The 25,377-nt window shown below is 39.6% G+C and overlaps 1 protein-coding gene across 1 annotated transcript in view; it reads left to right on the top strand.

Annotated features, from left to right (window-relative positions):
• yjefn3 (YjeF N-terminal domain containing 3) overlaps window positions 1–24,256 on the top strand; it is a 54,992-nt gene extending 30,736 nt beyond the window's left edge. Inside the window, exons 2-6 of the mRNA XM_005795588.2 lie at window positions 4,029–4,137; window positions 16,017–16,127; window positions 19,455–19,568; window positions 20,764–20,914; window positions 21,150–24,256. Coding sequence (XP_005795645.1) covers window positions 4,029–4,137; window positions 16,017–16,127; window positions 19,455–19,568; window positions 20,764–20,914; window positions 21,150–21,346 — 682 coding nt within the window. The 3' untranslated portion in view covers window positions 21,347–24,256. The remainder of the gene's footprint in view (window positions 1–4,028; window positions 4,138–16,016; window positions 16,128–19,454; window positions 19,569–20,763; window positions 20,915–21,149) is intronic.
• Window positions 24,257–25,377: the final 1,121 nt, after the last annotated feature.

Raw genomic sequence — 25,377 nt, 5'->3', positions numbered from 1 at the left:
TCTTGTAATATTATGACTTTATTTTTTTTAATGTGGCCCTAATATGCCACCGTGTTCATTAGCGTCTTGTAAAATGACATAACAATTAGTTGCTAAGCTCTTGCAGCTGAAATCATCAGAATGTATCAGCATGAGCTTGCTGTTCTCATAGTCAAACACAGTGTTCGCTTTCTTAATACCATGGATGTCAGTTTTTGTCATTCGGCTGAAAACAATCTGCCAGTGTGATAAATAACATAGCTCTGCCAGGAAAGAGAGAGAGACAGAGAGAGAGAGAGAGAGAGAAAAAGTGTGCTTGTTGAAAATTTCTGTCTCTGGAAAAGTGGAAATCAGTCAGAGTGAGAGTGGGGGTGGATTGAGGCTATTTCGGTCTTCCAGTAATAAGGCCTAGAAAAATGGAAGCCCCATCTGACATTCAGAGGTGGATTCATCTCTCATCAGATGCGGATGCTTCACAGGTGGAGGCCATGTACAGTGTTAAAAGCTGTTTCTGTCTCTTTTTTGTTTTTTGATGTGAGCAGTGGTTGTTTGAATCTACTGTACTGCAAGAGTGATATAATGATTTACTATGTTGATTGTTGTTCTGCAGTGGGATCATTTCAAACATGTGTTGCTGTCATTTGTGAGTGCTTCTCCTCCTTTTTTTCTTTTGTGATCACATTTTTATTCATCTTTGCAGCATACACAGCCGGTTGTTGCTACACTTGCCTAAATTCCCCAGTGTGGTCATTAAAGTTTCATTTTACCTCATTTCATGTGTAAGGTAAACAGACTCATTAGGCAGGTGGGATCATAGTTGAGTGGATTGACCGAAGGTGACACATAACAGGAGCACTTCACGCGCAGCATGGGGAAATTAACTTTCCCTCCAGAGAGAGGCGACTGGCTGAGGCTGCAGGTGCAACAGAAGGAAATACTCATGAGGGAATGATATATATTTATTTCTTTAGCTACAGTTTGCTTATTTGCACATGATGATGCTGCGGCTCATTTTGAACAACCATTTGGAAGCAAATCTTAAAGAGATGTGTTCAGCTTTCTAATAAAGCTACTGTAAAATGAATTGTTTCCAGTTAGGATTAGCAGAATGTGAACTGTTAATTGAAAAGACATGCAGTTCATGGCATAAAGCAGCCATCTGTCTTGAACAACATGTGCTGTTTCCCTGTTAAAACTGGCAGCTCCTGAGCTGCAAACCTACAACAGTTTGTTCTGTCAATAATGTATGCGATCAATAGTTTGCGGGTCGACCAGCAGGACTTGTTCTATGATCCAGCAGCACCAAACCGAGATGTTCGCCCATCCCACAGCAAGCCGAGCTGCTTACTAGACTCTTTCTGAATGTACAGCCTGATAAGGACCAAAATAACTCACCGTGATGCAGAACTGCGCAGCCTAATAAAATCAGCAGGGCCCGCTGGCGCCAGTGCGTACGGCAAAACGGAGCAAACCCTGTGGACTGAGGTGAACTTTCCAAAGATCAGCTTGTCACAGTGGCTCAGGAAACATCCCTGAAGTGAGCCGTGGGTGACAGCTGCTGCCGCTCCACTGGCACAGGTAAATGCCAGGAGCCCCACTTGGATACATGGCGTGCTGACACACAAAGCGCACAGACCTTCACACACACTGCTGCCTCAGACAAACCCAGAAGGAGCCAAAAGAGGGTTACGGTTTTCCCACTGTCAGCCTACAGTATAGAGATAAAGAGAAAAAAAGGTGTATGTACAAAAAGCCTAGCAAAAATATTCCTGAACTTACTTTACTGTAGAAAAGCCTTGTTGTTATTTTTTTTAAAAACAAGTTAAAAACTGTGGCATGCATATGTAATTATTCCCTTTCACTATGATAACCAGGAATACAACTCAGTGCAATAAATTATCTTGAGACGTTATCTCCAGTGGCTCTGTGAAGGTCTCACATAATTATTAGACTTTAGTGAACAAACAACATCATTGATAACAGTACACAGGTTAAGGATGAAGTTGAAGATATATTTAAATTAAATGGCCTTTACTTGTACAGCACTTGATCTAGTGCAGAGGACCCCAAGGCGTTTCACACTACATTCAGTCATTCACATGACAAGAAGCCCTTAGCAACTCTGGAAAAGAAGAATCAGTTGACAGATTTTTCCTACAGCTTTTAGTCATGCAACTGTTGAATCTGAAGACTTGCAAAAATAAGGTTATTGATGAACGAAAGGAGAAGTAACTTTTAGAGTTCTGTTCTTAATTTATTTAAAAATGTAACACCATGTCCATAGTGACCCATGGTGGTGGCATGATCATGTAGAAATCTATTGGATTTACGTTTGTGACTTCAAAAATGTTTTTAATGATTAGGGCTAGTTTAAGACAAGGCAGTGTGAAATAAGAGCTAAGAGAAAAGACATAAATTTAGTTTTTCACTTTAACTCTTCAGCAAAAGCAAAACAATTGACCTGCTTCATCATTGTGTCCTAGATTGTCTACAAACTAGTGGAGCTGATTGAAAATTCTGAGAGCATCAGCACCGATTTTAAGACTACAAAATGTTTCCTTATGGCTACTTTTGAGCAATTAGAGTTTTAAAGGGACGAGGGAATCCCACTTAAATTCTGTGATTCCCTTTAAATAAATATCGATGTCTTACATTTGCATTGCTGGGATATTTTCTTAATTTGATTTCATGTTGAAATGCCTGGTAATTTGAACCCATTTTATCTACTGCATGTATTAACGTCACATAAACCTCTGATGTGCTGTTATTGCTCTTGTGTTCTTTCTTTGATGAAAACATGATGTAACAAAACTGAACATAACTGATGTAACACAAAGAAATATGACACGCTTACAGCACATCCAGAGGTACTCGCACAAAGAGCGCTTGATCTCCTTTCAGCTTCCACTGAGAGGTAAAGGTTTGAAGCCTAGTGTGGCGGCTTGCTGAGTAAGTGCTGATTAGATACACGTTATTGATTTCCTGCATTGATTCTAATCTCGACTGTCCATATTAGTTTGGAGCATCCATGGCAAAATGAACGGCTTCAGTAATGTCACTTTAATCCCCCATGCGGCGGCCCCTGTTAAATTCCCCTGAGGAGGATCTGATATCCCCCAAAATTTTAAAATATTAAGCCGTGGTATCGCTGTCTTCTGAAAGTGACCGCTTCATTAGGGGTTTGTTTTTGAGATGGCAGTACTAAGAAGGGCCACCAGGTGTCTGTAGAGTAGAAGGGATATGCATTCTGTTCACAGATGCTCAAAATTAGAGGGTAGGGTCTTTGTCATTCCTGTTCTGCACACTGAGGATTAGATGGCAGTGCTGTGCTGCTGCTGCGTTGCCTGATCTGCTTTATCTAGCAGGAAATCCTACATGCCAACAGGCTTTATCAAGAACAGGAAACCCTTAATACCAGCTTGAGGATGTAAAACAAATGTGTAGTCAGAGAGATGTTCTCAGTGAATCCCAAATGCATAAAGATTAAAGATGCTTTTATATGTGTGCATAAAGCAAGAACCGTTTGTGAAAGATCAAGCAGAGGGCTCAGTCTTGAATTTCCTGACCACATCGAACTGAAGATGTCGAGTTTTCTCACAGGAACGTCTTCACACTCAGAACTGATTGAGTAAATCTCGAGAAGCTTCTGGAAGCTCTCATCTTGTAACACATAGAATATGCATGCACATGTGTTTGAACAGCATATGCATATGCAACTCATGTTATTAAGTCTGCTCTCTCTACTCCATCATCTACTTCAGCTTGACATCATTCCAGGGAAGGAACTCAGGGTGTTCGGGTTCACCTGGGTCAGGCCTCTATACATTCACTGACTTGACTCTCCAACACAGACAGATAAAACAGATAAAACCCCAACTAAGAGTCACCAGGTATCTAAAAGCGCTCCTAAATCAACAATCTGGAGAAAACCTCCATGGCCACGGAAATAACATTAATATTGGCTGTGCAGACACAAATTACAAGTATTGTAGAAATGTATTTATGAGCGGGGTTATAAACTTCATGCCTTATCTTCTTTTTTCTTTCAGCAAAGGGGATGCAGCAGCTATCGAGACAGAACTACTGAGAGACTACAAGTTTGGACAACAGCAGCTCATAGAGCTTTGGGGACAAGCATGTGCTCTCGCCATCACTAAGGTATGGATAGAAAAAGTTTTGTTATTAATTCATAAATCTGCTTTTCTTCTTTTGTTTACTTTCATTCTTTTACAGGAAGCATGTGAATGACAGTATGAGAATAACTGAACACCCATTAAAGCTGCAGTATGTAAAGCAATAGGATCCATCAAACAGTATTAAAAAAAAAAAATTCCCTTCTCACCCACCGCGGGTGGTTCTTATCCTCTGAGCTCGGGTCCTCTACCAGAGGCCTGGGAGCTTGAGGGTTCTGCGCAGTATCTTGGCTGTGCCAAGGACTGCACATTTCTGGACTGAGATGTCTGATGTTGTTCCTGGGATCTGTTGTAGCCATTGGTCCAGTTTGGGGGTGACTGCCCCGAGGGCCCCGATGACCACAGGCACCACTGTGGTCTTCACCTTCCAGGCCCTCTCCAGTTCCTCCCTGAGGCCCTGGTATTTCTCTAGTTTCTCGTGCTCCTTTTTCCTGATGTTGCAGTCGCTTGGTATTGCTACATCTATCACAACGGCTTTCCTCTGTTGTTTATCCACTACGACAATGTCTGGTTGGTTCGCCATTACCATTTTGTCTGTCTGGATCTGGAAGTCCCACAGGATCTTAGCTCTGGCGTTCTCCGCCACCTTTGGGGGTGTTTCCCACTTTGATCCCGGGGTTTCCAGTCCATATTCTGCACAGATGTTTCTGTACACTATGCCTGCAACTTGGTTATGTCGTTCCATGTACGCTTTCCCTGCCAGTATCTTGCACCCTGCTGTTATGTGCTGGACTGTCTCAGGGGCCTCCTTGCACAACCTACACCTTGGGTCTTGTCTGGTGTGGTATATCTGGGCCTCTATTGCTCTGGTGTTTAGGGCCTGTTCCTGGGCGGCCAGGATGAGGGCCTCTGTGCTGTCCTTGAGTCCAGCTTTTTCCAGCTGGTAGGATTTACTGATATCAGCCACTTGGGTTATTTGCTGGTGGTACATCCCATGTAGGGGCTTGTCCTGCCATGATGGTATCTCTGGCACCTCAACCTCCGTTCCCTGTTGTCTGAGATATTCACTGAGCACATTGTCTGTTGAGGCTTTGTCCCTGATGTATTTATGGATCTTAGTTGTTTCGTCCTGGACTGTGGTTCTCACACTCACTAGTCCTCTGCCTCCTTCCTTGCGGCTCGTGTACAGTCTCAGGGTGCTGGATTTGGGATGGAATCCTCCATGCATTGTTAGTAGTTTTCTAGTCTTAATATCAATATCTTAATACCCTCTTTGTGATCTAGTCCGAATGACATCCCAATGTCCGTGCTGTAGATCCTGATTCTTGTAATCAATCCAAGCCATGCACAGGTTGGTGTGTCGGGTTTTGCAGTCTCGGGCAACTGTGCGGTCTACGAGGAGTTGGTGTTTGGCTCCTCTGCTATTTACACCGATACCTTTCTGTGCCGTGCTCATGTGTTTATCCATGTGTTTGCTTATCTTGGCCGCTATGATGCCTGACATGAGCTTCCATGTTGTGGAGAGGCAGGTTATTGGTCGGTAGTTGGGTGGGACTGGACCCTTTGATGGATCCTTCTGGATTAGGATTGTCCGCCCTTCAGTTAACCATTCAGGGTGAGTCCCACTTTGTAGCAGCTGGTTCATTTGGTCTGCCAGTCGCTCATGGAGGGCATGGAGGAGGGTTTCTTTAGCCAGTAGGCATGGATCATGTCAGGCCCTGGTGCTGTCCAGTTTTTCAGCTTGCTCAGGGAGGTTATTAGGTCTACAACCCGCCTCTTTGCCCTGAGGTCTACTCTGTTGTTATTACCCTGCCATTGAGAGTACACCTTAGCTGGTTGAGTGGAGAAGAGCCGGTTAATCCTTCTGGATTCATTCTCCCTTGTGTATCTCTTTAGGCGGCTGGCCAAGGCTTGGAGCCTCTGTTTGGCAGTTTCGAGTGCTTTCTGGGTACTGGTCTTTTCATTGTACCCTTGTGGAGCTCTGACAGTTGGTCAGATACCTTGATAGCTCATGGCTCTTATAGCCAAGTGTCTCAAGGATCACTGGTAGGGATTGTCACATTCTCAATGACGTGTATCCCCTGACTGGGTGGGGACTTGTAGTTAAGTCCCCACAGTTCTGACATCCAGGTTCCTCCTTTTTGCCGTAGCATTTGTGTTGTATTTCGTCAATCTCAAGTTGTGATAGCAGTTGCCGTTTGCGGATGTTGGAACACTGAGCTACTAGTTGTTTAGCGCTTAGTGTTGACTGGGGATGTCGAAGTAACCATTCCTTCACCAGTCTTTGCATGTAACCTCTCTGATTAGGGTTACTTGAGTAGTAGCATTCCAACAGATCCACATTTTCATCTCTCGCCCATTTCCGTCTTGTTCCAGTAGCCCATTTGTCATCAAGGTGTTCTGGTTCCCAACACCTGACGCAGACCTTGTTTGGCCGGGCGACGTCTGAGCCGGCATGTTATGTTTTTTTGTGTCTCTCATGGTATGAGGTAGGCAGTAGCTTGAAGGGTCTTGCCTAAGGACCCAGACTGGATTCGAACCCTGCCCTCTCGGGTGATATACCGATGCCTTATCTATTGAGCTATCCAGCCAGCTATATATATATATATATATATATATATATATATATATATATATATATATATATATATATATATATATATACACATTGTTAAAATTATGTTTAGTGACAGAATAATATAAGACAGATAGTCTGTGAAAAATATTGAGCTCCTCTGCCTTCTCCCACTGCTCCCAGAACTACCTGCAGAAGCACACCACTCAGTAAGAAACAACCAATCAGAGGCAGGGGGAGGGTCTTAGCACTGTCAATCAGTCTCGCGCTCACCCCATCCTCCTTGTTCTATGCTACAGCTGGTTCACCACGAATGCTAAGGCTAAGAAGCATAGCCTTCAATGATGGCGGATAAACGGTTTTCCTGGAATGGTAAATTATTTCTCTGCCGTTAGCACATTGAGCAGCATTGATTGAGAGCGCTACAACCCGCCTCTTTGCCCTGATTGGTTGTTTTTGACAGGGAGCGGTGCATTTCTTCAGATAGCAATAGTAGCTAAGGAAAGAGGTGGAGGAGCTGGACCTTTTCCCATGTTATCTGTCTCTTGTTATACTGACATGACAGGGTGACAGTTTTAACAAATACGTAAAAAAAACCTATTTTTTAAAAAGGTGGGGCAAATCATCTGTACCCACCAACAGATGATCTTATTTGCATAATAGTACTACATTAAAATACACACACGTTTTGGTTTTGTGTCCCACCTCAACGTTGTTCGAGCCCCCCCTCCCCCAACAACCTGGAATGGTAGCAAAGTAAACTTGGGTCCTTTTGTTCTGCCTTTTTTTTAATCACAGTTCTACTTGTTCATATGTTTGAATGATTTGCTTTGCCTATAGATTGGAGTTGAGCATAAGCAGACAGCTGTTAGGAGACATTTTAGCCATATTTTAGCTATTTTAAAAGAAATGTGCCTCTGAGTCATGTCGCATTTATAGCTCAACGGATGGAGCAGCAATAAGTTACTAATTCAAAATTCTTTGAATTTGATCACCTATAAGCTATGAATGCTTCTGTTGCAATTATTTTACAATAACTGTCAATGTGTGGCATGATTGTCGCACAAATTTCTTAGTTGAAACACTAGATTATTTTTTCTCCAATTATATAAATGTGTTTAAAGTAACAGTTGGATTTTTATTAGTATTTTTCTAGCAAGAACTTATGCTTCCTCAATGAAAGTCTTATAAATCTTACAGTTTCCCTTTTTCAGTCTGCTATACTTCTTTAAGACTTTTTCAGTCATGTTCCTTCTCCTGTAATAAGAAACATAAATCCAGTCCTATTTGTCTGCACAGACAAAGACAGACTTGGGGGGAAAAAAAAGTAACATTTATTTTCAGCAACAAAAAAAAAACAAAACACAAAAAAAAACTGAAGATGGATTTAAAAGTTCAAACTATCCAGAGAATGCAGGGTTGTTTAATGCAGTTTTATGCAAATCTATTAAAAAAGCTCCACTCTGCATCTTAGCAGACCACTTCTAAAGGTCAGCAGTTTCTGATAGGCTCTTCTCAGCCTACCAGTTTAAGCCTCCATAATCAACACAAATCTCAGTGAGTCCCCTGTGTGTCCATTTGATTGTACAACAGGGTAAGAAGTCACAGCTGCTGCTACTTACATTCCCCTAATTTGCATCCACTTCCACACAAATGTCTGATTGTAATGTAGAGCGAGTGTTCTGAAATTTCGGTGACATTTACATCCAAACATTTGTGCGGTTCACCTCAGGGCAGAACACCTGAGCTAATTCTTTGGCAGCGCCTCTTTACGACAAAACCACACGGCCACTGAAACGGCGCTCCTCTTCTCTGGTGTGGCGGCGCTTTCATTGCGTTGCGATCTGGACTTTTTCAGGATGAGGTGTGTGTGTCAGCGAGAGCTGGAAGGAACACATGTGGTTGCCTTTGACTGGACCACGGAGTTGGTCGATTGCCACGCCGGATTCCATTGTGGGCTTTCTCAGTGGGGTGTGATGAATGAGAGTCCGGGCTACAAGACACATGAAACTCTGCTTCACTGGGTAGAGAGAGAAAAAACGCACAGAAACACATTTATAGTTTAAGGGCAACTTAAGTCAAAAGGGTCGGTAACGGCAGCTTCCTCATGCATCTTCCACTATACTGGGTTGATGGTGGAGACGGTGGTAGGATACCTACCGATTCAATTCCCGCTCTGTCTTTGGGCAAGACACTTCACCCACCCTGCCTGCTGGTGGGGGTCAGAGGGCCCGGTGGCGCCATTGCATATCAGCCTGGCTTCTGTCAAACTGCCCCAGGGCAGCTGTGGCTACTGTCCAGTAGCTTGCCACCATGTGAGCATGAATGACTGAATGCAGTGTAAGCGCTTTGGGGTCCCATGGACTTGATAGAGCGCTATACAAGTACAAGTCATTTACCATTTAAACAGGGCTGTGTGGCGGTGGCATCAGTCAGAAGCAGAGCCTTTATGTTATCCCCTCATAGTGTGTGATTTAACCAACCACATCCACTTCCCCTCTATTATCATCAGCCGCCGTTGGCCTCATGCCTGGCCCTCCACCAGCAGACCCTTCAGCTTAGTGTTACTAGACAAATACGGCCTGGATGCGGCAGATCACGGCTACCCACTGCCGCCAGCAGCGCTTGCTGCTGAACATGACATCACTGCTATTTAGGGAAAATTACAGTAGAAAGAGCAGCAGACAGTCTGATTTCACAGATTTCATTGCTGGCTTGCTCCCGCTGCTCCTGCTGCTGCTGGACACCACATAAACAAGCGTTTGCACACACACCTACACTCCTGATTGCCAGATAGATTATAGGTTCTCTGAAAGAAATCCCTTTAGTGTTCTAACAGCAGTGGCCACAACCACCAGCTCCAGACTGAATGTTTCTGTATCAGTCTGAGGGTTTTCAACACCTGAATGGAGACAGGAGACATTTGTGTTGCTATGCGCCAATAAATTATTCTTTAGCTTGCAGGAGCCCCAGGACCACTGTTTGGTCTTAGTGCAAATCTAAAAAAAAGTTCTGTTTTCTTGTGATTTAATTTGTGCTTTTAGGCCTGCTTAGGTATGGTGTGTGTTTCAGGACAGTTTGGAAGGATGACTTGAGAGCTTTTTTTAAAAAATTTTTATTTTACTTGTGTTCCCCTTGAGACACTATTACAATCAGGAAAACATATTTTGAACAGTCTTAATGTTGCTGCTCTTGCCCTTTTAGACATCTGTAGACTCTTTCTGGAGTCCAGCAGACCATGACTATATTTATGATTTTATAATTAACCATTTATTTTAATGAACTGCTTCCTACTAAACAAGTACGGCATAAAAATCTTGCTTTTTTCAGCTTGAGCAATTTGGGTCACACTTTATTTGAAGAGGTGTGCATAAGACTGACATAACACCTGTCATAAACATGTTTACGACTGTTGTCATGAAGTGTCATTCGGTAAATAAAGACACTTTAAATGCACAGTTGACACTTTTCATTGTCTTTTAATGCAACTTTTAGTGCAACTTTGCCCTAAAAGTGTCATTATTTACCAAATTACATCTTCATGATGTAATTTGACAACAGTCCTCGTACATCTTCATGACAACAGTCATGAAGATGTACGAGGACTCCTTCATGTTCATGTTTATGACGGTGTTTTGTCAGTCACATGCAGAACCCTTCAAATAATGTGTTACCGTAATTTGCATAGGCAACCACAGCTGCCGGTATTCTACCGTAAATTAGAGACATTTTCAATTTCTTTACAGTGTGTAGGCCACAGGTGTCAAACTCCAGTCCTCGAGGGCCGCTGTCCTACAGCTTTTAGATGTGCCACAGGTACAAAACACTGGAATGAAATGGCTTAATTACCTCCTCCTTGTGTAGATCAGTTCTCCAGAGCCTTAATGACCTAATTATTCTATTCAGGTGTGGTGCAGCAGAGGCACATCTAAAAGTTGGAGGACACCGGGCCTTGAGGACTGGAGTTTGACACCCCTGGTGTAGGTCCTCTGTGACTTCAAGTATATTCAAATCAATTCAAGTACTGTATGTGGAAGAAGGTGCTCTGGTCAGAGAAGCCAAGTGTGTAACTCTTTGCCCTAGATGTAAAACGCTGTGTGGCAGAAACAAACTGCACATCGACACACCATTCCCACGGTGGCCCATGTTAGGGCAGCACCATGTTGTGATGATGCTTTTCCTCAGCACAGGCATGGAAGCTGGAGCTCAAAGATGATCTGAGCTAAAACTAGGACAATTCTGGAGAAAAAGTGAAAGTTTAACTTTCAGTAGGACACCAAGACTTTTTTTTTCTCCCCAACTGGGACAGGAAAGCTGGGGAGATTTGTGGAGCTATATTCAGGACTATCTTAGAAGAAAAGCTGTTAGAAGCTGCAACAATCATGAGTATGGCCCCAATAGATGCGCAGACCTAGATGCTGTTGAAAATAGATCTATAGCCACAGTTCCTCTACGTCCAATACAATCAAGTATAAACTGCTTTGTGAGAAAGAACGGATGCAAATTTTAGTCTATAGGTTTACAAAACTTGTAGTGAGACAACCACATGAACATTGCAGCTGTAATTGCATTTATAGGTTTTCCTAGAGAGCATTGATTCGAGATGCTGAATACAAAAACACACAGGTTTCTTTCCAGAAGATCTTAGAAAAATAACCATGCATCCGTTTCCTTCAACTTCAAAACTTTTCATTACATTGTTTTGGTTTATGACACGAAATATTAATAAAGTAAAATTAAGTTGGTGGTTGTTGCATTAAGTGTTAAGTTATGCACTTCATCCTAAAAAGTAAAAAAGTTAAATAAAAAATACTGTAGACTAAGTACATTTTATTTATATAGCACCTTTCTCAGGCAGTATTCACAAAGTGCTTCACAGTAAAAACAACTAAAAAAAACTGTAGAAGCAATAAAAACATAGAAAAAGACATTTAAGAAGTTCATCATACCAACAAAAAATTGTTGCTTGTTTAAAAAAGAATGTCTTAAGTTGCTTTCTAAAAGCTTCAATAGAGTTAAAACGATCGCACTGACATAATGAAACAATAAAACCTCCTAAACATCCAGAAACTAAAGGCATGAAAGAAACATGATGAAAATGTCTGTAGAAATTCTTGCTGAGGTGGTTTGAGTTGCTTGAAGGTACTTTGGAATAAAGCTCTCCAACATATTTCCCAATACAGGAAGCAGGCTTTTATTACCGCTGAATATGCAAAATACATTAAAGAACAGAAAAACTGGGTCGGACTTGCAAGCTGTACCTCACATGATGATCAAAAAAAAAAAAAGGAGCTGGAGAATTCAATATTTATGTGAAGATCACTCTGGCAGTCCCTCTTTTCTCATTAAAAGAAACATTAAAAAAAGCACATAAACAAAGCAATTGGGCTCTAAGGCTGTGTTAAACATGCCATTTATGTCCTCTTCTGGTATTTTTTCTCAGTTATTTGGTGGTTTGAGAGCCCTAAATCAAAATTAGTGATTCATTTCGATAGATTTATATCAGAATTATCAAGCTTTCCTTATCAGATGAAATTACACAGATGCTTGATAATGCATTACACCTTTGCCTGAAGTGAGCTGCGGTTTCATGCAGCGCTTTACCCTTGTGGGTTCTGCAGCAGCAGAAAGGACTCCAGCAGTGATCGTCGTGATCCCTCTTAACATTCACAAAAACAACTCTTAAGCTTGCCTTTATTAACAGGAAATGTGGTGAGTCCATATGTAAATAACATTCTTGCTTAAATCATCCAGTTTGAAGAAGAGACAGGCAATTTTGTTCCTCATAGATTAGTGCAATTGTTATTATTGCTGAAATTCCTCCTTCCCACAGAGCCAGCAGATACAGAGCGTCATTATGAACAAATGTATAAACGCAGCGAATCATCTTCTATGTTATTGCTATATAACCTTTAATCATTATGTCTCTTTTTAGACATGGCTGAAGGGGTGCGCTGCTTTATTTTCTGCACTGACTTATCACATATTACTCAGCCATTTTTTGTAAATTTATACTTCCAAGAAAAAAAAGGTTTTTCCTCACAATTGTGCTCATTTGCCAATTGTTGGACAATTTGCCTCTGAGCAATTTAGTGGATTTGTCGGAAGGAATATAGCTGCCTAATGGCAGCAATAGTCAAAAACACGCTTTGTTAACAAGAGTATACACTGTTTTGCAAGGGAATGAATTCCTCTGAAATTTTCCCCTATTTTTACACCACAAATACAAACTTGGGATTTTATAAATCTACTTCTACCTTCTACTTCTTGTGAAGCAGAAGGAACATTTGAAAAAATGAAGGTGTCCCTGAACCTAAAATACCAATCTGTTTGAAAAACAAACACTATGCATAACCCTGAACACACAATCTCAATTTCTAAACACGGTGGTGGCAGCATCATGTTGTGGGTGATTCTTTTTTTGGGTCAACATTTCTTTCAACAGGGATGGTGATATTGATAAGAATGATGAGACAGATCAAAAACACTGGTCGATTCTAGAAGAAACCCTGTTAGAAGCTTCAAAAGACTGGAAACTGGGGCAGATGTTTAAATAGCCAGAGGTCCAGTTCAGCTCAAAGCATATGCATGTGTGAAAATGACCCAGTACAAGTTTCAACACAAATCCTACTATGAATATAAGGTAAGGCTTGAAAATTGATACCCACAGTCTCTTAAATCTGCCTCAGTTTGAACTTTTTTGCAAAGACTAATTGGCAAAAATATCACACTCTAGATGAACACAGCTGTCAGAGGTATTCCCCCAAAGACTTGCAGCTTTAATTGTAGCAAAAGGTGATGCTAAAAAGTATTGAGAACTAAAAATAGGCCACACTATTCATTAAATTGACTATTTTCTTTATCAATATCTTATTTGAGCAAAACCAATTCTTTTGGCCAAGTTTAATTATCATCGACGCGGGCCTTCATAATTAACTTACTGACAAACAGAGAAGCAAACAATCACACTCCTTTGTTTCTACAAAGTACAAAGAATACTTTCTGGTTTTTATTGCTTGTTGATCTCAGTCATCACCCAGACGCCCAATTTAACGATCGATCCCACATGGCCCACGGCAGCCAAAACAATCTCCCTCAGAACTCATTGAGTTACTGTGATTATTTCTCCGCTGAGCTGTTATGATGGAGATAACAGCCGGTTTCCCATATTCCAGATTCATCGCTCTAGTTAATGCGCTCGGAGTCTTGTTATCCATCCAATTATCCGACGTGGACGACGGCCTGTTTCCCCCGCATGAACATGCTGCGGTGCTGAAAAACTGTGTTGAAAATGGAGGTAGATGAGTTTGATACACAGTGGAGGAATTTTAGTCTACGTTTTATTGCTTTTGATGGATGAGCGCTGCTAACTGGGCCGCATACACTTCTTGCTCAGCAACACATTTCTATTGCTGAAAGAGTCCATCGACTTTAAAACAAGTAACACTTTTAAAGTATAGATGTAACAACTTTGAAGTATAGATTTAACAATTATATTGAAGTGAATACATTCATGACTATTTTTGATCCGATATTGAGAACTGCTACGTCAGAGCGTGCATTGTCAGCCACAGTCACCCAGTTATAATAGGAGCTAAACTAGGATAATCGGTCCCGTTCTGACAGGCATTTGTTGATCTCTTTACAGATGAGATTTCTGTAAAAACTTGGTCCATAATTAATTCCTTGATCTTATTTTAGTTCATATATCTGTGAGTTAGAACAGTCACTGTGTTTTTCTGTCCATAGTCAACATTTTCAACATATATCCACACTATCAAGTTTTGTAACTTGTCATTCATTTTTGTTTTTGCTGATTATGTTTTATGATAGAACAAAGTAGAGCGTAATTGGGAAGCAGGAGAAAAGTAATATTTAGATTTCACTTTTATTTATCCTGCACCTTTCCTACTCCTTCAACCTGACACCCCTAAATAAAATCCCATGCCTCTTACTGTCTTCAGAAATTATAGAATTAGTAAATAGGAGGGGCCTGTGCTGTAATCATAAAATAAATCCAAATGTTTTGTAAACTCTTCAGAAGTTTGCTGGATCATGTTTGTGAACAAACAGCAACATCAGGATCAACATCTGTCAAAAGAGGCACTATTAAGATTTTAGGGAAGACTAGCAAGAAGAAAGCTGTATTTGAAAGAAACCCACAGGATGTGAAGTAAAATGTAAAACAGAAAGTTATTACGTTTTTGATATTATAATAAATTAATATTTTGCTTTTCAATTTTTAGTACTTTGAAGAATCTGTGGAAAGTCAGAGTGAAATGAATGGGGACCATTTTATTGTAAGTGAGTGTGTACATACGCTCAAAGACACAATCGCTAACATGGCAATTTAGTTTATTTGAGAGAGACGGAAGATTGGTCTCTCAGGAAGACTGCCCTGCAGGCGAATACCTGCTTTAAGAAGGTGCAGGCTGATTTACAAGGGCGACTGAAGCCACTAAACAAGACAGATGCCAGCAGCTCACAGCAGTTGGGATGGAGACAGAAGGTGTGTTATTTACAGAGGCATCCCGTGAAGAGTGAACTGGAATTTTTTCCACTGTTGCCAGGGTTATTTTAATGATAATAGACTGTCTCTCATAGACACGGTGCAGCTTGTGCCATTTTCAGCCTCCACTGGGAGCAGCAGCAGCATTCTGTGGCCTAGTATTTAAAGAATGATGAAGAGCCTGAGGTAAAGATCGGATAACCCGTACTGAATGAGAACCACAAGTCTGAGTGCCAGAACCGAGCTGATGCTACAATTTTGAACTATTTTAGCATTTAGCACCAATATTCTTGAGAAGATGACGGCTGCATAGCTAACTGCTGCTTTGGAAAAATGTAACATTCTTAGTACATCTGAATCAGGACTATTGGCAGTCAATTAAAAGAAAAGGTTCTGCTCAGAGTCTGAAATAATGTTCAGCTGTAAAGTGGAACAGGGAATCGAACTGTTCTGCTTACCTAAAGCTTTCATACAAAAGACCACCAGATCTGAAATCACTGATTCCATGTGGCTGCTTCAAATCATAGGTCTTCTTCAAACTGATTTCTCCGTGGTGATCCTCACGGTTCTGTTTGGGGGCCTTTGTTATTTCTTGTTTACATGTTTCTTCTTTAGCTCAACTGCACCAACGTGGAACCCTCGATTCTACTCAATTCAACTGATTCAATTAAAAAGTACTTTTTAGTTAACACAATTGCTGTTGTAACTCATGCTAACCAAGTTTCTTCAGAGTTGAGATGGTGATGACTGAGCTATGTAAGAGAAATGGCACTCCCTTGCTTTACTTACAGTATCTTTCACATTTATGTCTCCCGTTCAGGCCTATCCACTGAGTGCTTTATCAAAGAAGCAACCAACAGTGCTGGTGATCTGCGGTCCAGATCAAAATGGCTCCATTGGCCTAGTGTGTGCCCGACATCTCCGCATATTCGTAAGTAAATACAAAGCAAACATATTAAAGTGAATAATACGGGTCTGAGAAATGATTCATTACAACGGTCTTAAAAACAGCCTGGTGAGTCATTCAGACAAATGAAAAACAATCTCCAAACTTTAACGTGTGTCACGACTAACAGGGGATTCTGTATACAGGCCCTAAGTGCTTTACAGAATTTCATTTCAGCTCCTGTAAACGGCTTGAAGCAGTTATCCCATTACACTCTCTGCAAGGGCACTCAGACAGTCATGATGATATCATGCCATTGTTACTCCCATTAAAAGCTTCTTGAAGCTTTGCCTCACCCCCTCGGTGCGATGTTGGAGTTATTTCTGGAGCTCGGGACGCACACTGACTGACATGTCAAGACAATATATTTTAAGAGCAGTGATCCATCACTTCCATATATCACTGACCATTTTAGCGTCTCTCGTATCAAATGTGCAATGTTATCCTGTTTTAGTCCTTGACTTTATTAGTGGAGAAATGTCAGAGATGTAGTTTGAAGATCTTTGGCTTAGTATGGAATCCATTTATTCACTTTAACGCAAGTCTCGGATATGGTAGATTTACTGTGCGTGGAGAGTTTCGAATTACAAACATGTTTGGGGGATTTTGATTTAAGCAGGCAAATTTGTCTTTATGGAGTCTTCTCTTCTAAATCCTCTCATATGATTTCCTCAGAAGACTATGAACAGGGTAATGAATTAATAAACGAAGATTTTCATACCATTATTTTTGAAAACTCTCAATTTTGGCTGAAGCAGTTAATTGGATTAATCGTGTCCAATTGAATATTAAAACTTTGAAATAATCATCAACTAATTTAGTAACTGAATAACTGTTAACTGGAGTATACAGACTTTAAAAAAACAACACCCTCAGAGCAATAATTAAGCCAAAGGTATACAACAAATATGTACATTTTGCATTAAAGACATAAATCTATGTAAATATGTTCATCCCAGAACTCCTTAAGCAGAATAGTTTTAGTTTCATCTGTATGATGTATCAGACTCCCGTGTAAATCATGAGGTTTCTCATTGATATGAAAGAAAACACAATTCAGCACAACAAAGTACAGATATGTTTTTATTAAAGCTAATACTTTAATATTTAATAATACTTTAATTGTTTTAAGAAAAAAAAACCAACCAAACAATTAATTCTACAGCCAATGCAGTTCACTATTCAGTGAATTATATTTCTTCATTGAAATTTCATAATATTAGTCACATAATAAATTATTTAAATCCCTATTTTATACATTAATTACATTTTAATGCTGGGTTATGGAAATGACAGAAGGTTGCACACACTATTTAAAGAAAAAAACATTATTACATGTGGAAAATTTTATTGTTTTTACAGAAAAATGACTAACTGTTACTTTTAATGTTGTGTGTCATTTTAGTTTGTCATTTTTTACAGGAAAATGACAAACAGTTACTGTTAATGTCATGTGTTTAAAAACTAAACTCTACAAAGCACCATCATCCCTCACGGGCTGGAAGCTTGGCGCTGGTGAATGTGAACGTTTACGGGAAAATAGCTTTTCTGCACCATTTTTCCTGGCTATTGTCTTAATGACTCTGCAAACAGTCATTAAGAGTTCTTCTTCAGTTTCTCTGAATTTGCAGCTGCGACTTCTGTTCAGGTCAAACAAATGCCAGGTCCAGTGACCGACCTTGACAAAATCTATTCTTTTCTACTTTTTCTCCTCACCGGTAATTCCCAGCAAGGGGAAAGGGAAAGTTAAACACGAACCGACATAATTTAACTCACAAAATAAATTCTTTTGAATTCATTTTCAGTAGAAAATGAATTCATATGGAAAATTTCAATACATTGGGTAAAACGAAAAAAAAGAGTTTTGGTGAAAATATGCATTGGGAGCTGTGAGTGCACATGAACCAAGCTATATTTGCCACAAATCAAAATAACAAATCAACACTCACTGCCAATTCTGGTTTTAGCTCAAATAGGAACCACAGACACATATTAAGTGTACTTGCTGTGAGCATACTGGCAGATATATCGAATCTGTTATCCTCAGAACAAACATTAAGAGGGAATGGATTAAGGGACCATTAACACAGAGCCACGTTAACAGGAAAAACCGTGTTGCGGTTATTCTGTGCTCTTTTGCCTCGTTTCCACTGTGCAGCACGGACCAGTGTGACTCAGCATGCTGTTTTATGGTCTGGTGTACTGACAAAGAGCATTTCCACCACCAGCTGGACTCTCGATGGCCAGATGGGGTTAAACCCAAACATAACGTGTATTTAGCTGACAATTAGTTTTCAAATTATACATCTCTGCAGCACCCACATATCCTGGACAAAACTGCACCTGTAGGTTGTATAAAGAGCTATTTGCAAAAACCAACCACCACAGAAACAGTTTCTTGTCCTAAGCTTCCTCTCTGATGGACACAATGAACACCTTATTGGGAGAGTAGTCTGATCCTCTACCTGTAAACAAAAATATGCAAGTTTGTGCTATTTAGCCAGCCATTTAAAAATAAGTATGTTTTTATGTTTTTTGTCTACTGTAGAGTTTACATATTTCTATGTCTACATGCTGTGCATGTGTCCAATTCCTTTATAAAGCTGACTCTGATACTCAAAATGCTCTTGAAGTCTTATAGTATTCTGTAGAATAATGGAATTAACATTTGACAAAAATATAAGCTGTCACGTATTTAAATGAAAGAAAAGAGTCCATATGATGCTTTTCACAATCCACATATTTTTAGACCTAAATTGATGTACTTTAGAATTGCTTTTGTCATTCACCTGAAAGGCCTCAGTGGATGCATATCATAGGATCCTTGTGTTAAAAGTTCACCCATGTTCACTTCTCAGTGAAAGTAAGATGTCGACAAAGTCACCCTTAATGTAAAAACAGCAAGGGGAAAGGGAAATTTAAACACGAACCGACATCGTTTAACTCACACTCATTCTGCTGACTCCTAAAGATTTATCTTTGTGACTGTGAAAAATTCATGGTCACAGGTGCTTCCTGCTGAGCATCACACACCTCTTAGACAGAAGGTGTCTGGATTTCTACTCTTCTCAGCTTCCAGCTATAACGGGAATTTTCATACAGGAAGCAGACTGTTGAAACCACAACTTCTGATCAGGGTGCAACAGTATTTTCTCCCCGCAGTGAACTGCTGGTCAGATGTGCACCGAGACATTTTCCACACTAAATCCTGTTAGCATTTGCTGAAAGCATTGGCAAGGACCTCAAATAAAACCTTTGTCTCTCTTGAGACGACATTTTCTCCATCTTCATGTTTTTCTGTTTCTGATGCAGGATTATGAGCCCACCATCTATCACCCGAAACGTTCCTCTCACAGCCTGCACCAGGATTTCACAATTCAGTGTGAGAAGATGGACATCCCTTTCCTTTCCTATCTCCCTACAGAGGTCAGTAACCGTTTAACAGAGTACATTTTACAAGATCTTCAACCTTGTCCTACCAAATTGTTTTCTGTTTGTGGAGACCATTGGTTTAGTTTGAAACTTATTTCAAAACCTGTGCATGTATGGATGTTACTGATGCTGCCATTGTCCAAAACTACAACTATTATTACTACCACTACTATTACTGTGACTACTACGAATACTACAAACACTACAACTGCCACAGCTCATCACTTCTCACTGTTCTTCCTTCTTATATTTTTAAATTAAAACTTTAAGCAAGTTAAAGTATTTTTTTTAAAAATCTGTGCTAAAACATTTAAATCAAATTTAATTATATTCTCATTCTCAAAAAAACTAAACAAAAACAATAAGTATTTTTTATCTAACCCCCCTTTAAATCAGCCATCTTACTGTGTGAAAAATAACATAAAAGTTAAGGGCCATACAAAACAACTGGCAACATGCCCACATCTGGCCATCCTGAGAGCAGATCAGAAGATGCTAAATACTCTCTTAAAATCCCCAAAATGTCATCATGAAACTAACTGAAGGTTCTTGCTGCTGTTGATATGATATAAGTGCATAAAAAATTAAAGCTGAAGAAGAAATGGACATGACATTACATGACAATTATCAAAAAAACAATTAAAATTACAAATGGGACCACTAGTACCTGGATGAGAATTAAGAAATGGAAAGTCCTGGAGTGATATGTGAAACTCTTAAAACATCTCACAGCTGAAAGCGAGAACTGGAGTGAACATTCCTCGAACTCTTGAAGATGGTTATAAAAACTGTCTCACTGAAGTTATTTCAGCCAAAGGGGATTACAATAGCCAACGGATAATTAAACATGCTAAAAAAAACAAAAAAACATGCATTTTTAGTTGTATTTCTAATTTAATCTTTGAAGCAGGACTAATGGTTTACCTGCAATTAAATTATTCTCATACCAAAACATAGATAAAAAAGACATATAAACACAACATAAAAATATCTTAGGAATGAATGGAAAATATTTACTTTTATCCCGCCAGAGTGTATGTGTGTGTTTGTGTGTGTTGGATTCCAATAAGCAACCTTACCATTAGAGGATGGAGTTGTAAAAAAAATTGTTTGACTTTGGCTAAATGTTCTGTTTGAACTGTATGCACAAGAAATATATATTATTCACTCTGACTTGTGCTTTGTTCAGGTGCAGCTTATCAATGATGCCTACAACCTAGTGATCGATGCCATGCTAGGCCTGGAGGCAGACTCATCCAATATTAAGGAGCCATATTCTGGTATCCTGGTCACCCTAAAGCAAATCAAGATTCCCATTGTCAGTGTGGATGTGCCCTCAGGTAAGGTTTTAATAATGTGCTTCTGACTTAAGGCCAACAACAACAAAGCAGGATAAATGAGCCACAAGGTACCCAGCTGGGAGCCCTGGCTTCCAAAAAGGAGTTTTCCAGGTCTGGTTTCAGACGTGAAGAATAAATCTTGCCTTGCTGTTAGCTTAGTCTGTGTTCATCAAAGTTCAACTTCAGCACCGCTTGAAAAACTTTCATGCAAATACTGACATTTTGTCTTTCCCAGGTTGGGATGCAGAGGAACCAAGTCAGGATGGGATAAACCCAGAAGTTCTCATCTCACTCATGGCACCAAAGAAGTGTGCATTAAACTTCTCTGGAAAGCATTTCTTGGCTGGACGCTTCCTGCCCTATGACATTCAGAAAAAATATGAGCTTAATCTCCCAGACTACGCTGGCACGGACTGTCTCCTGGAACTGTAACACGGAAACACAGGAGCTGGTATAACCACTCTACCCTTGGTCGCGTTTTATAGGTTGTTACTGTAATTTTACGTCAAAGTCTCGGCTGTTTAGATCCAAAATGCACATTAGCCCAATGTGTTGTTGAGCTGCTGTAAAAGGTTGAAGCTTAGAGCAATGGCTTCGAGTCGTGACTGTTTAGGAAATGGCATGAGGAGTTTGTTGTCAGTCGACGTGTCAGAGCTGTAGCATTCCACTGTTTTCTAGTTTCCAGAATTGGCAAAGAAAAAAAAACAAGTTTTCTATCATTAAAGTCACAGAATTTTTTTTCCTTCTTTTTTTTTCAAAAACCCCCGAAGCTTTTATGTTCTCATGTACTTCTTCTGTGGACTCTATTCCCTCAGTGTGCTGCTAAAATATCGTGGTGTAGGTCGGCGTTTTGGGTATAAATATATAAAGCTATATATATTTGTGTTCTTTTGATTGTTTGGTCATTTTTAAACTTGCCACTACGTTCTTTTAGTTAATGCATTTGCTTTTACAAAACGTTCACATATTTCTTGTTGACCAATAAAAAAAAAAAAGATCTGACCAATTTCAGGTAGCGCTACGTGACTGGTGTTTTTAACTTTTTTCACTAATATAATGATAATAATTCAAAACGTACTTGTTTTTTTTTTTTCAAAGCTACCTCTAAAAACAGGCGTAAGTGATTTTCAATACTAACTTTAAACAACACCGTATTTAGAAGCACTGGCCCAAATTATGTTTAATGTTCATTCAGTACATTTGCTTATATACTACAAGATTTATTTTTGGTTTTCACGAAAGACTTACAAAGTCAACCACACAACTTTGAAGTGGAGGAACACAGTTGTATTTACTCTAATTAAAACATATATTTAGGGGTAGAAGAGTAAAGAGGACTTATATTTTTATACAACTTTGGAAACCATTAATATTGTTTTCTATCACTAAGCATTTACAATAACTTTGTGTAGGTCTATCACAAATTTCCCAATAGCAGATGTCGAAGTTTGTGGTTCTGATGTAACAAAATTTAAAAACATTCAAGCACACAGCACAGTACGTCTTCAATTAGGTTGCTCTCCCATCCCCATGTGGGGAACTGACTAGAGTAACACAAGCACTGAAGTAATCAGATATTGAAGTAATGTGCATTCAGGCATTTGAATAATGGCCACTGATTCATTGAGTTTGAAACAGAAGCATATTGCAACAATTAAAGTCGGGCTTCTTTAAAAGAACTCATATGGTTGCACTGCTTGCCTGCTCCCAACTGGATTTGGTTTGTTAATATAAGCTGTAAACAGGTGAGATCGGCCTACAATCAGCCCAAGTAGACAATCTGTCCGTGTGGAGGTTAGCGCTGCAGCTTTCGGTGGGAATGACTTAAGACGGAGGTTACTGTGCTGTTTACGGCTGAGGTAATGTGTATTTATACAACCTTAGGAGCTTCTTCAGCATACTAATGCACTAATGCCTGGTGAGTATGCACATGTGTGAGTGGGTGTAGGCAGTCAGTGAAAAGGAATGTTTATATGTTGTTCACTCTGCACTGTCCAAAGCAATTGGGAAATGACTGTGGAAATATCTCTGAACTGTCAGTGGCCAAGTCTTTAATGTCCGTCCAAAACTCTCTCAGGCAACAATGGGTCTGTCGTTACAGTGTCAGTGGTGCTCATCACGAGAGCGGGTGAGTAATTAGCACCAGGATCCTTGATTGATATAAATTTATACGGTCAAATGTAACGGCAGCTGTTTTCCAATGTTTAGGAACAGACTGCGCATGGTAGTTTTGGATATAGGACATATGGGTAGATGCCCAGGGTGGCATCAGAAAGTCACTTGGGGGAACCACATGCACTTGTCATTTCACCTCCATACACCTTGAAGACATTTTCTTCTGCTTCTGATACAAGGTGCAGTAAACTGCAACCCCTGCTTGCTGCAGAGAATAGAAAAACTATTTCAAACACTGCAATGGAAAGTTAATCCTGTGGCAGGATTTAGATGATTTTCTGCTTTTTCATTGGCTGTGGGTTGGCTGAAGGAGGAGCTAATTCAAAATCTTATTTGTGTAAGAAATTTAACTGGTCAAAGACCTAGCTTCTGGCCTAAATCTTAATGTATTGTAGCATTTCAAAGTCAAAACAGTCAAAAGTTGATCAGCAAGAAGGGCTTGTTTGCTGTAATGATGAAAGCATTTTGTTTTTGTGATTATTGAGAAAGATATATGGAAAAACACATAAATATTTGTATTTTCAAAATCAAAACATATTTTACATTTTTTGTCATCTTCTGTCCAATTAGAAACAACCATCTTGCTTACTAAAAAGTCTTTAATTCTTGATTAACCAGGAGAATGAATAATTCGTAGCACTTGCCTCTTGACTAAGAGATTTAAACTCAACATAATGAATTGAATAAGCCATAATAAGGTGCATGACAAGGTATACCTTACACAATTTTAATCCAGACATTTTGTACCCCACCTCCAAAAAAAATTTTGTTTGTGGTATTTGGTCCAGTTACAAACATTTATAAACATTTTTTATATATATAAGGATTAATGTTGAGTAAATATATGAAGGGGTCTTTTGGAGGGACGAAAAGGAAAACACTAAAACGTCATGGAAACAGTTTTCAAAGGAATAACATTGCCATAAGGGGAAGTCCAGTCCGTCTGCTGCAACCCTTAGGAAAGCTGCACGCATCCAAGTGCCATTCACTGTCACGGAAAGAATCAAAGCTTCCGGGCAGGGCATTGTTTTTTCATTATTGATCAAGAGTATTCACTTCATTTAATAGTCTGTTAAATTTGGCTACTGTACATAAACATTTATGTGATTTTCGTTGTACTTAACTGTTTGCAGTAGCCACTACAGTGTTTAATAAAAATAAAACATTCAAAGGTGCTAACCAGAATGTATATTTGTTGGACTCAACACCGTATCATGATTACCCTTCTGCTTTTTGGAAAATAGCCGATGGTGCATATTTATTTATTTATTATAACTGTGCTCTACAGCTTTACACAGAACTCAAAATGTTCCCGTTTTTCATTAGAAAATCAAACATGAATTTCCCCTGAAGTAGAAAATCCAAGTGGGCGTGTCAGCTCATTAACAGAGTTCAAAATGTAATATACCTGCCTCATATTTCAAATGTAGTGATAGCTTTTGAAGTAAAGTATTTATTTACACTTTACGTCTAATCCTACTTTATGTTTTTCTATAGATATTTTACACACATAGTTTCGTACATATTCATTAAGGTAATTAAGTATACATGCACAATAGTATGTTCCCTATTTTTCTCAAAGTAAGGAAATTACTCAATAAAGCCAACTTTATCATTGCTGAGTAAAAAATATTGAATTTATTACAGTCTCTATTTATTGCACATAATTCTATGAAATATTGGTATTTATACACCGGTCTGAGAACCGTCTTAGACAATATGCACAATAGCCACAATCAAGTTAGCTGCCCATCTGGGATTCATTTAGCAATAAAGTTTTCATAGGTTAACATCATTGTGCATTTCTATTTTCAACTGTACAGTTTTCTTTAACCTTTATCAAGCTAAAACCAGTGGAAGCATTCCTTCAGCTGTTGCTGCTTAACCCGGTTTTAATGTCAAGCCAAGTGGGATTTATAAAAGAGCTGAGTTAAATTAGTATTTTTAATTTCCACCTCTTTCTCGAACAAATACACATGTTTAAAACGAGCCCAAGTACATTGCACCTCATAAGCACGTCTCACGTCTGTGCTCTCAGGACTTTTTCCTGAATGGCATGCCATATGACGACACTTCCTCTCTCTGGCAGTGCATCACCGCGCAATCAGCAACTGTTAAAAAGTTACAAAACTGAACCAGAAGTTGAACCAGAGGGAGGCAAGAGGGGGGAAGCAGCAGCATCTGGCTGTGGCGAGAGCGAGTGGAGGAGATGGGGGCAGTAAGAGCGAGCCACAGTGACAACTAAAGAAAACGTAGTCTTCACGTATAGTTAAGTAAACCACAGTTAA

The sequence above is a fragment of the Xiphophorus maculatus genome, chromosome 9 (genome assembly GCF_002775205.1).
Source record: "Xiphophorus maculatus strain JP 163 A chromosome 9, X_maculatus-5.0-male, whole genome shotgun sequence".
In the NCBI taxonomy this organism is placed as follows: domain Eukaryota; kingdom Metazoa; phylum Chordata; class Actinopteri; order Cyprinodontiformes; family Poeciliidae; genus Xiphophorus; species Xiphophorus maculatus.
This window is presented reverse-complemented; position numbering and strand designations above follow the sequence as displayed.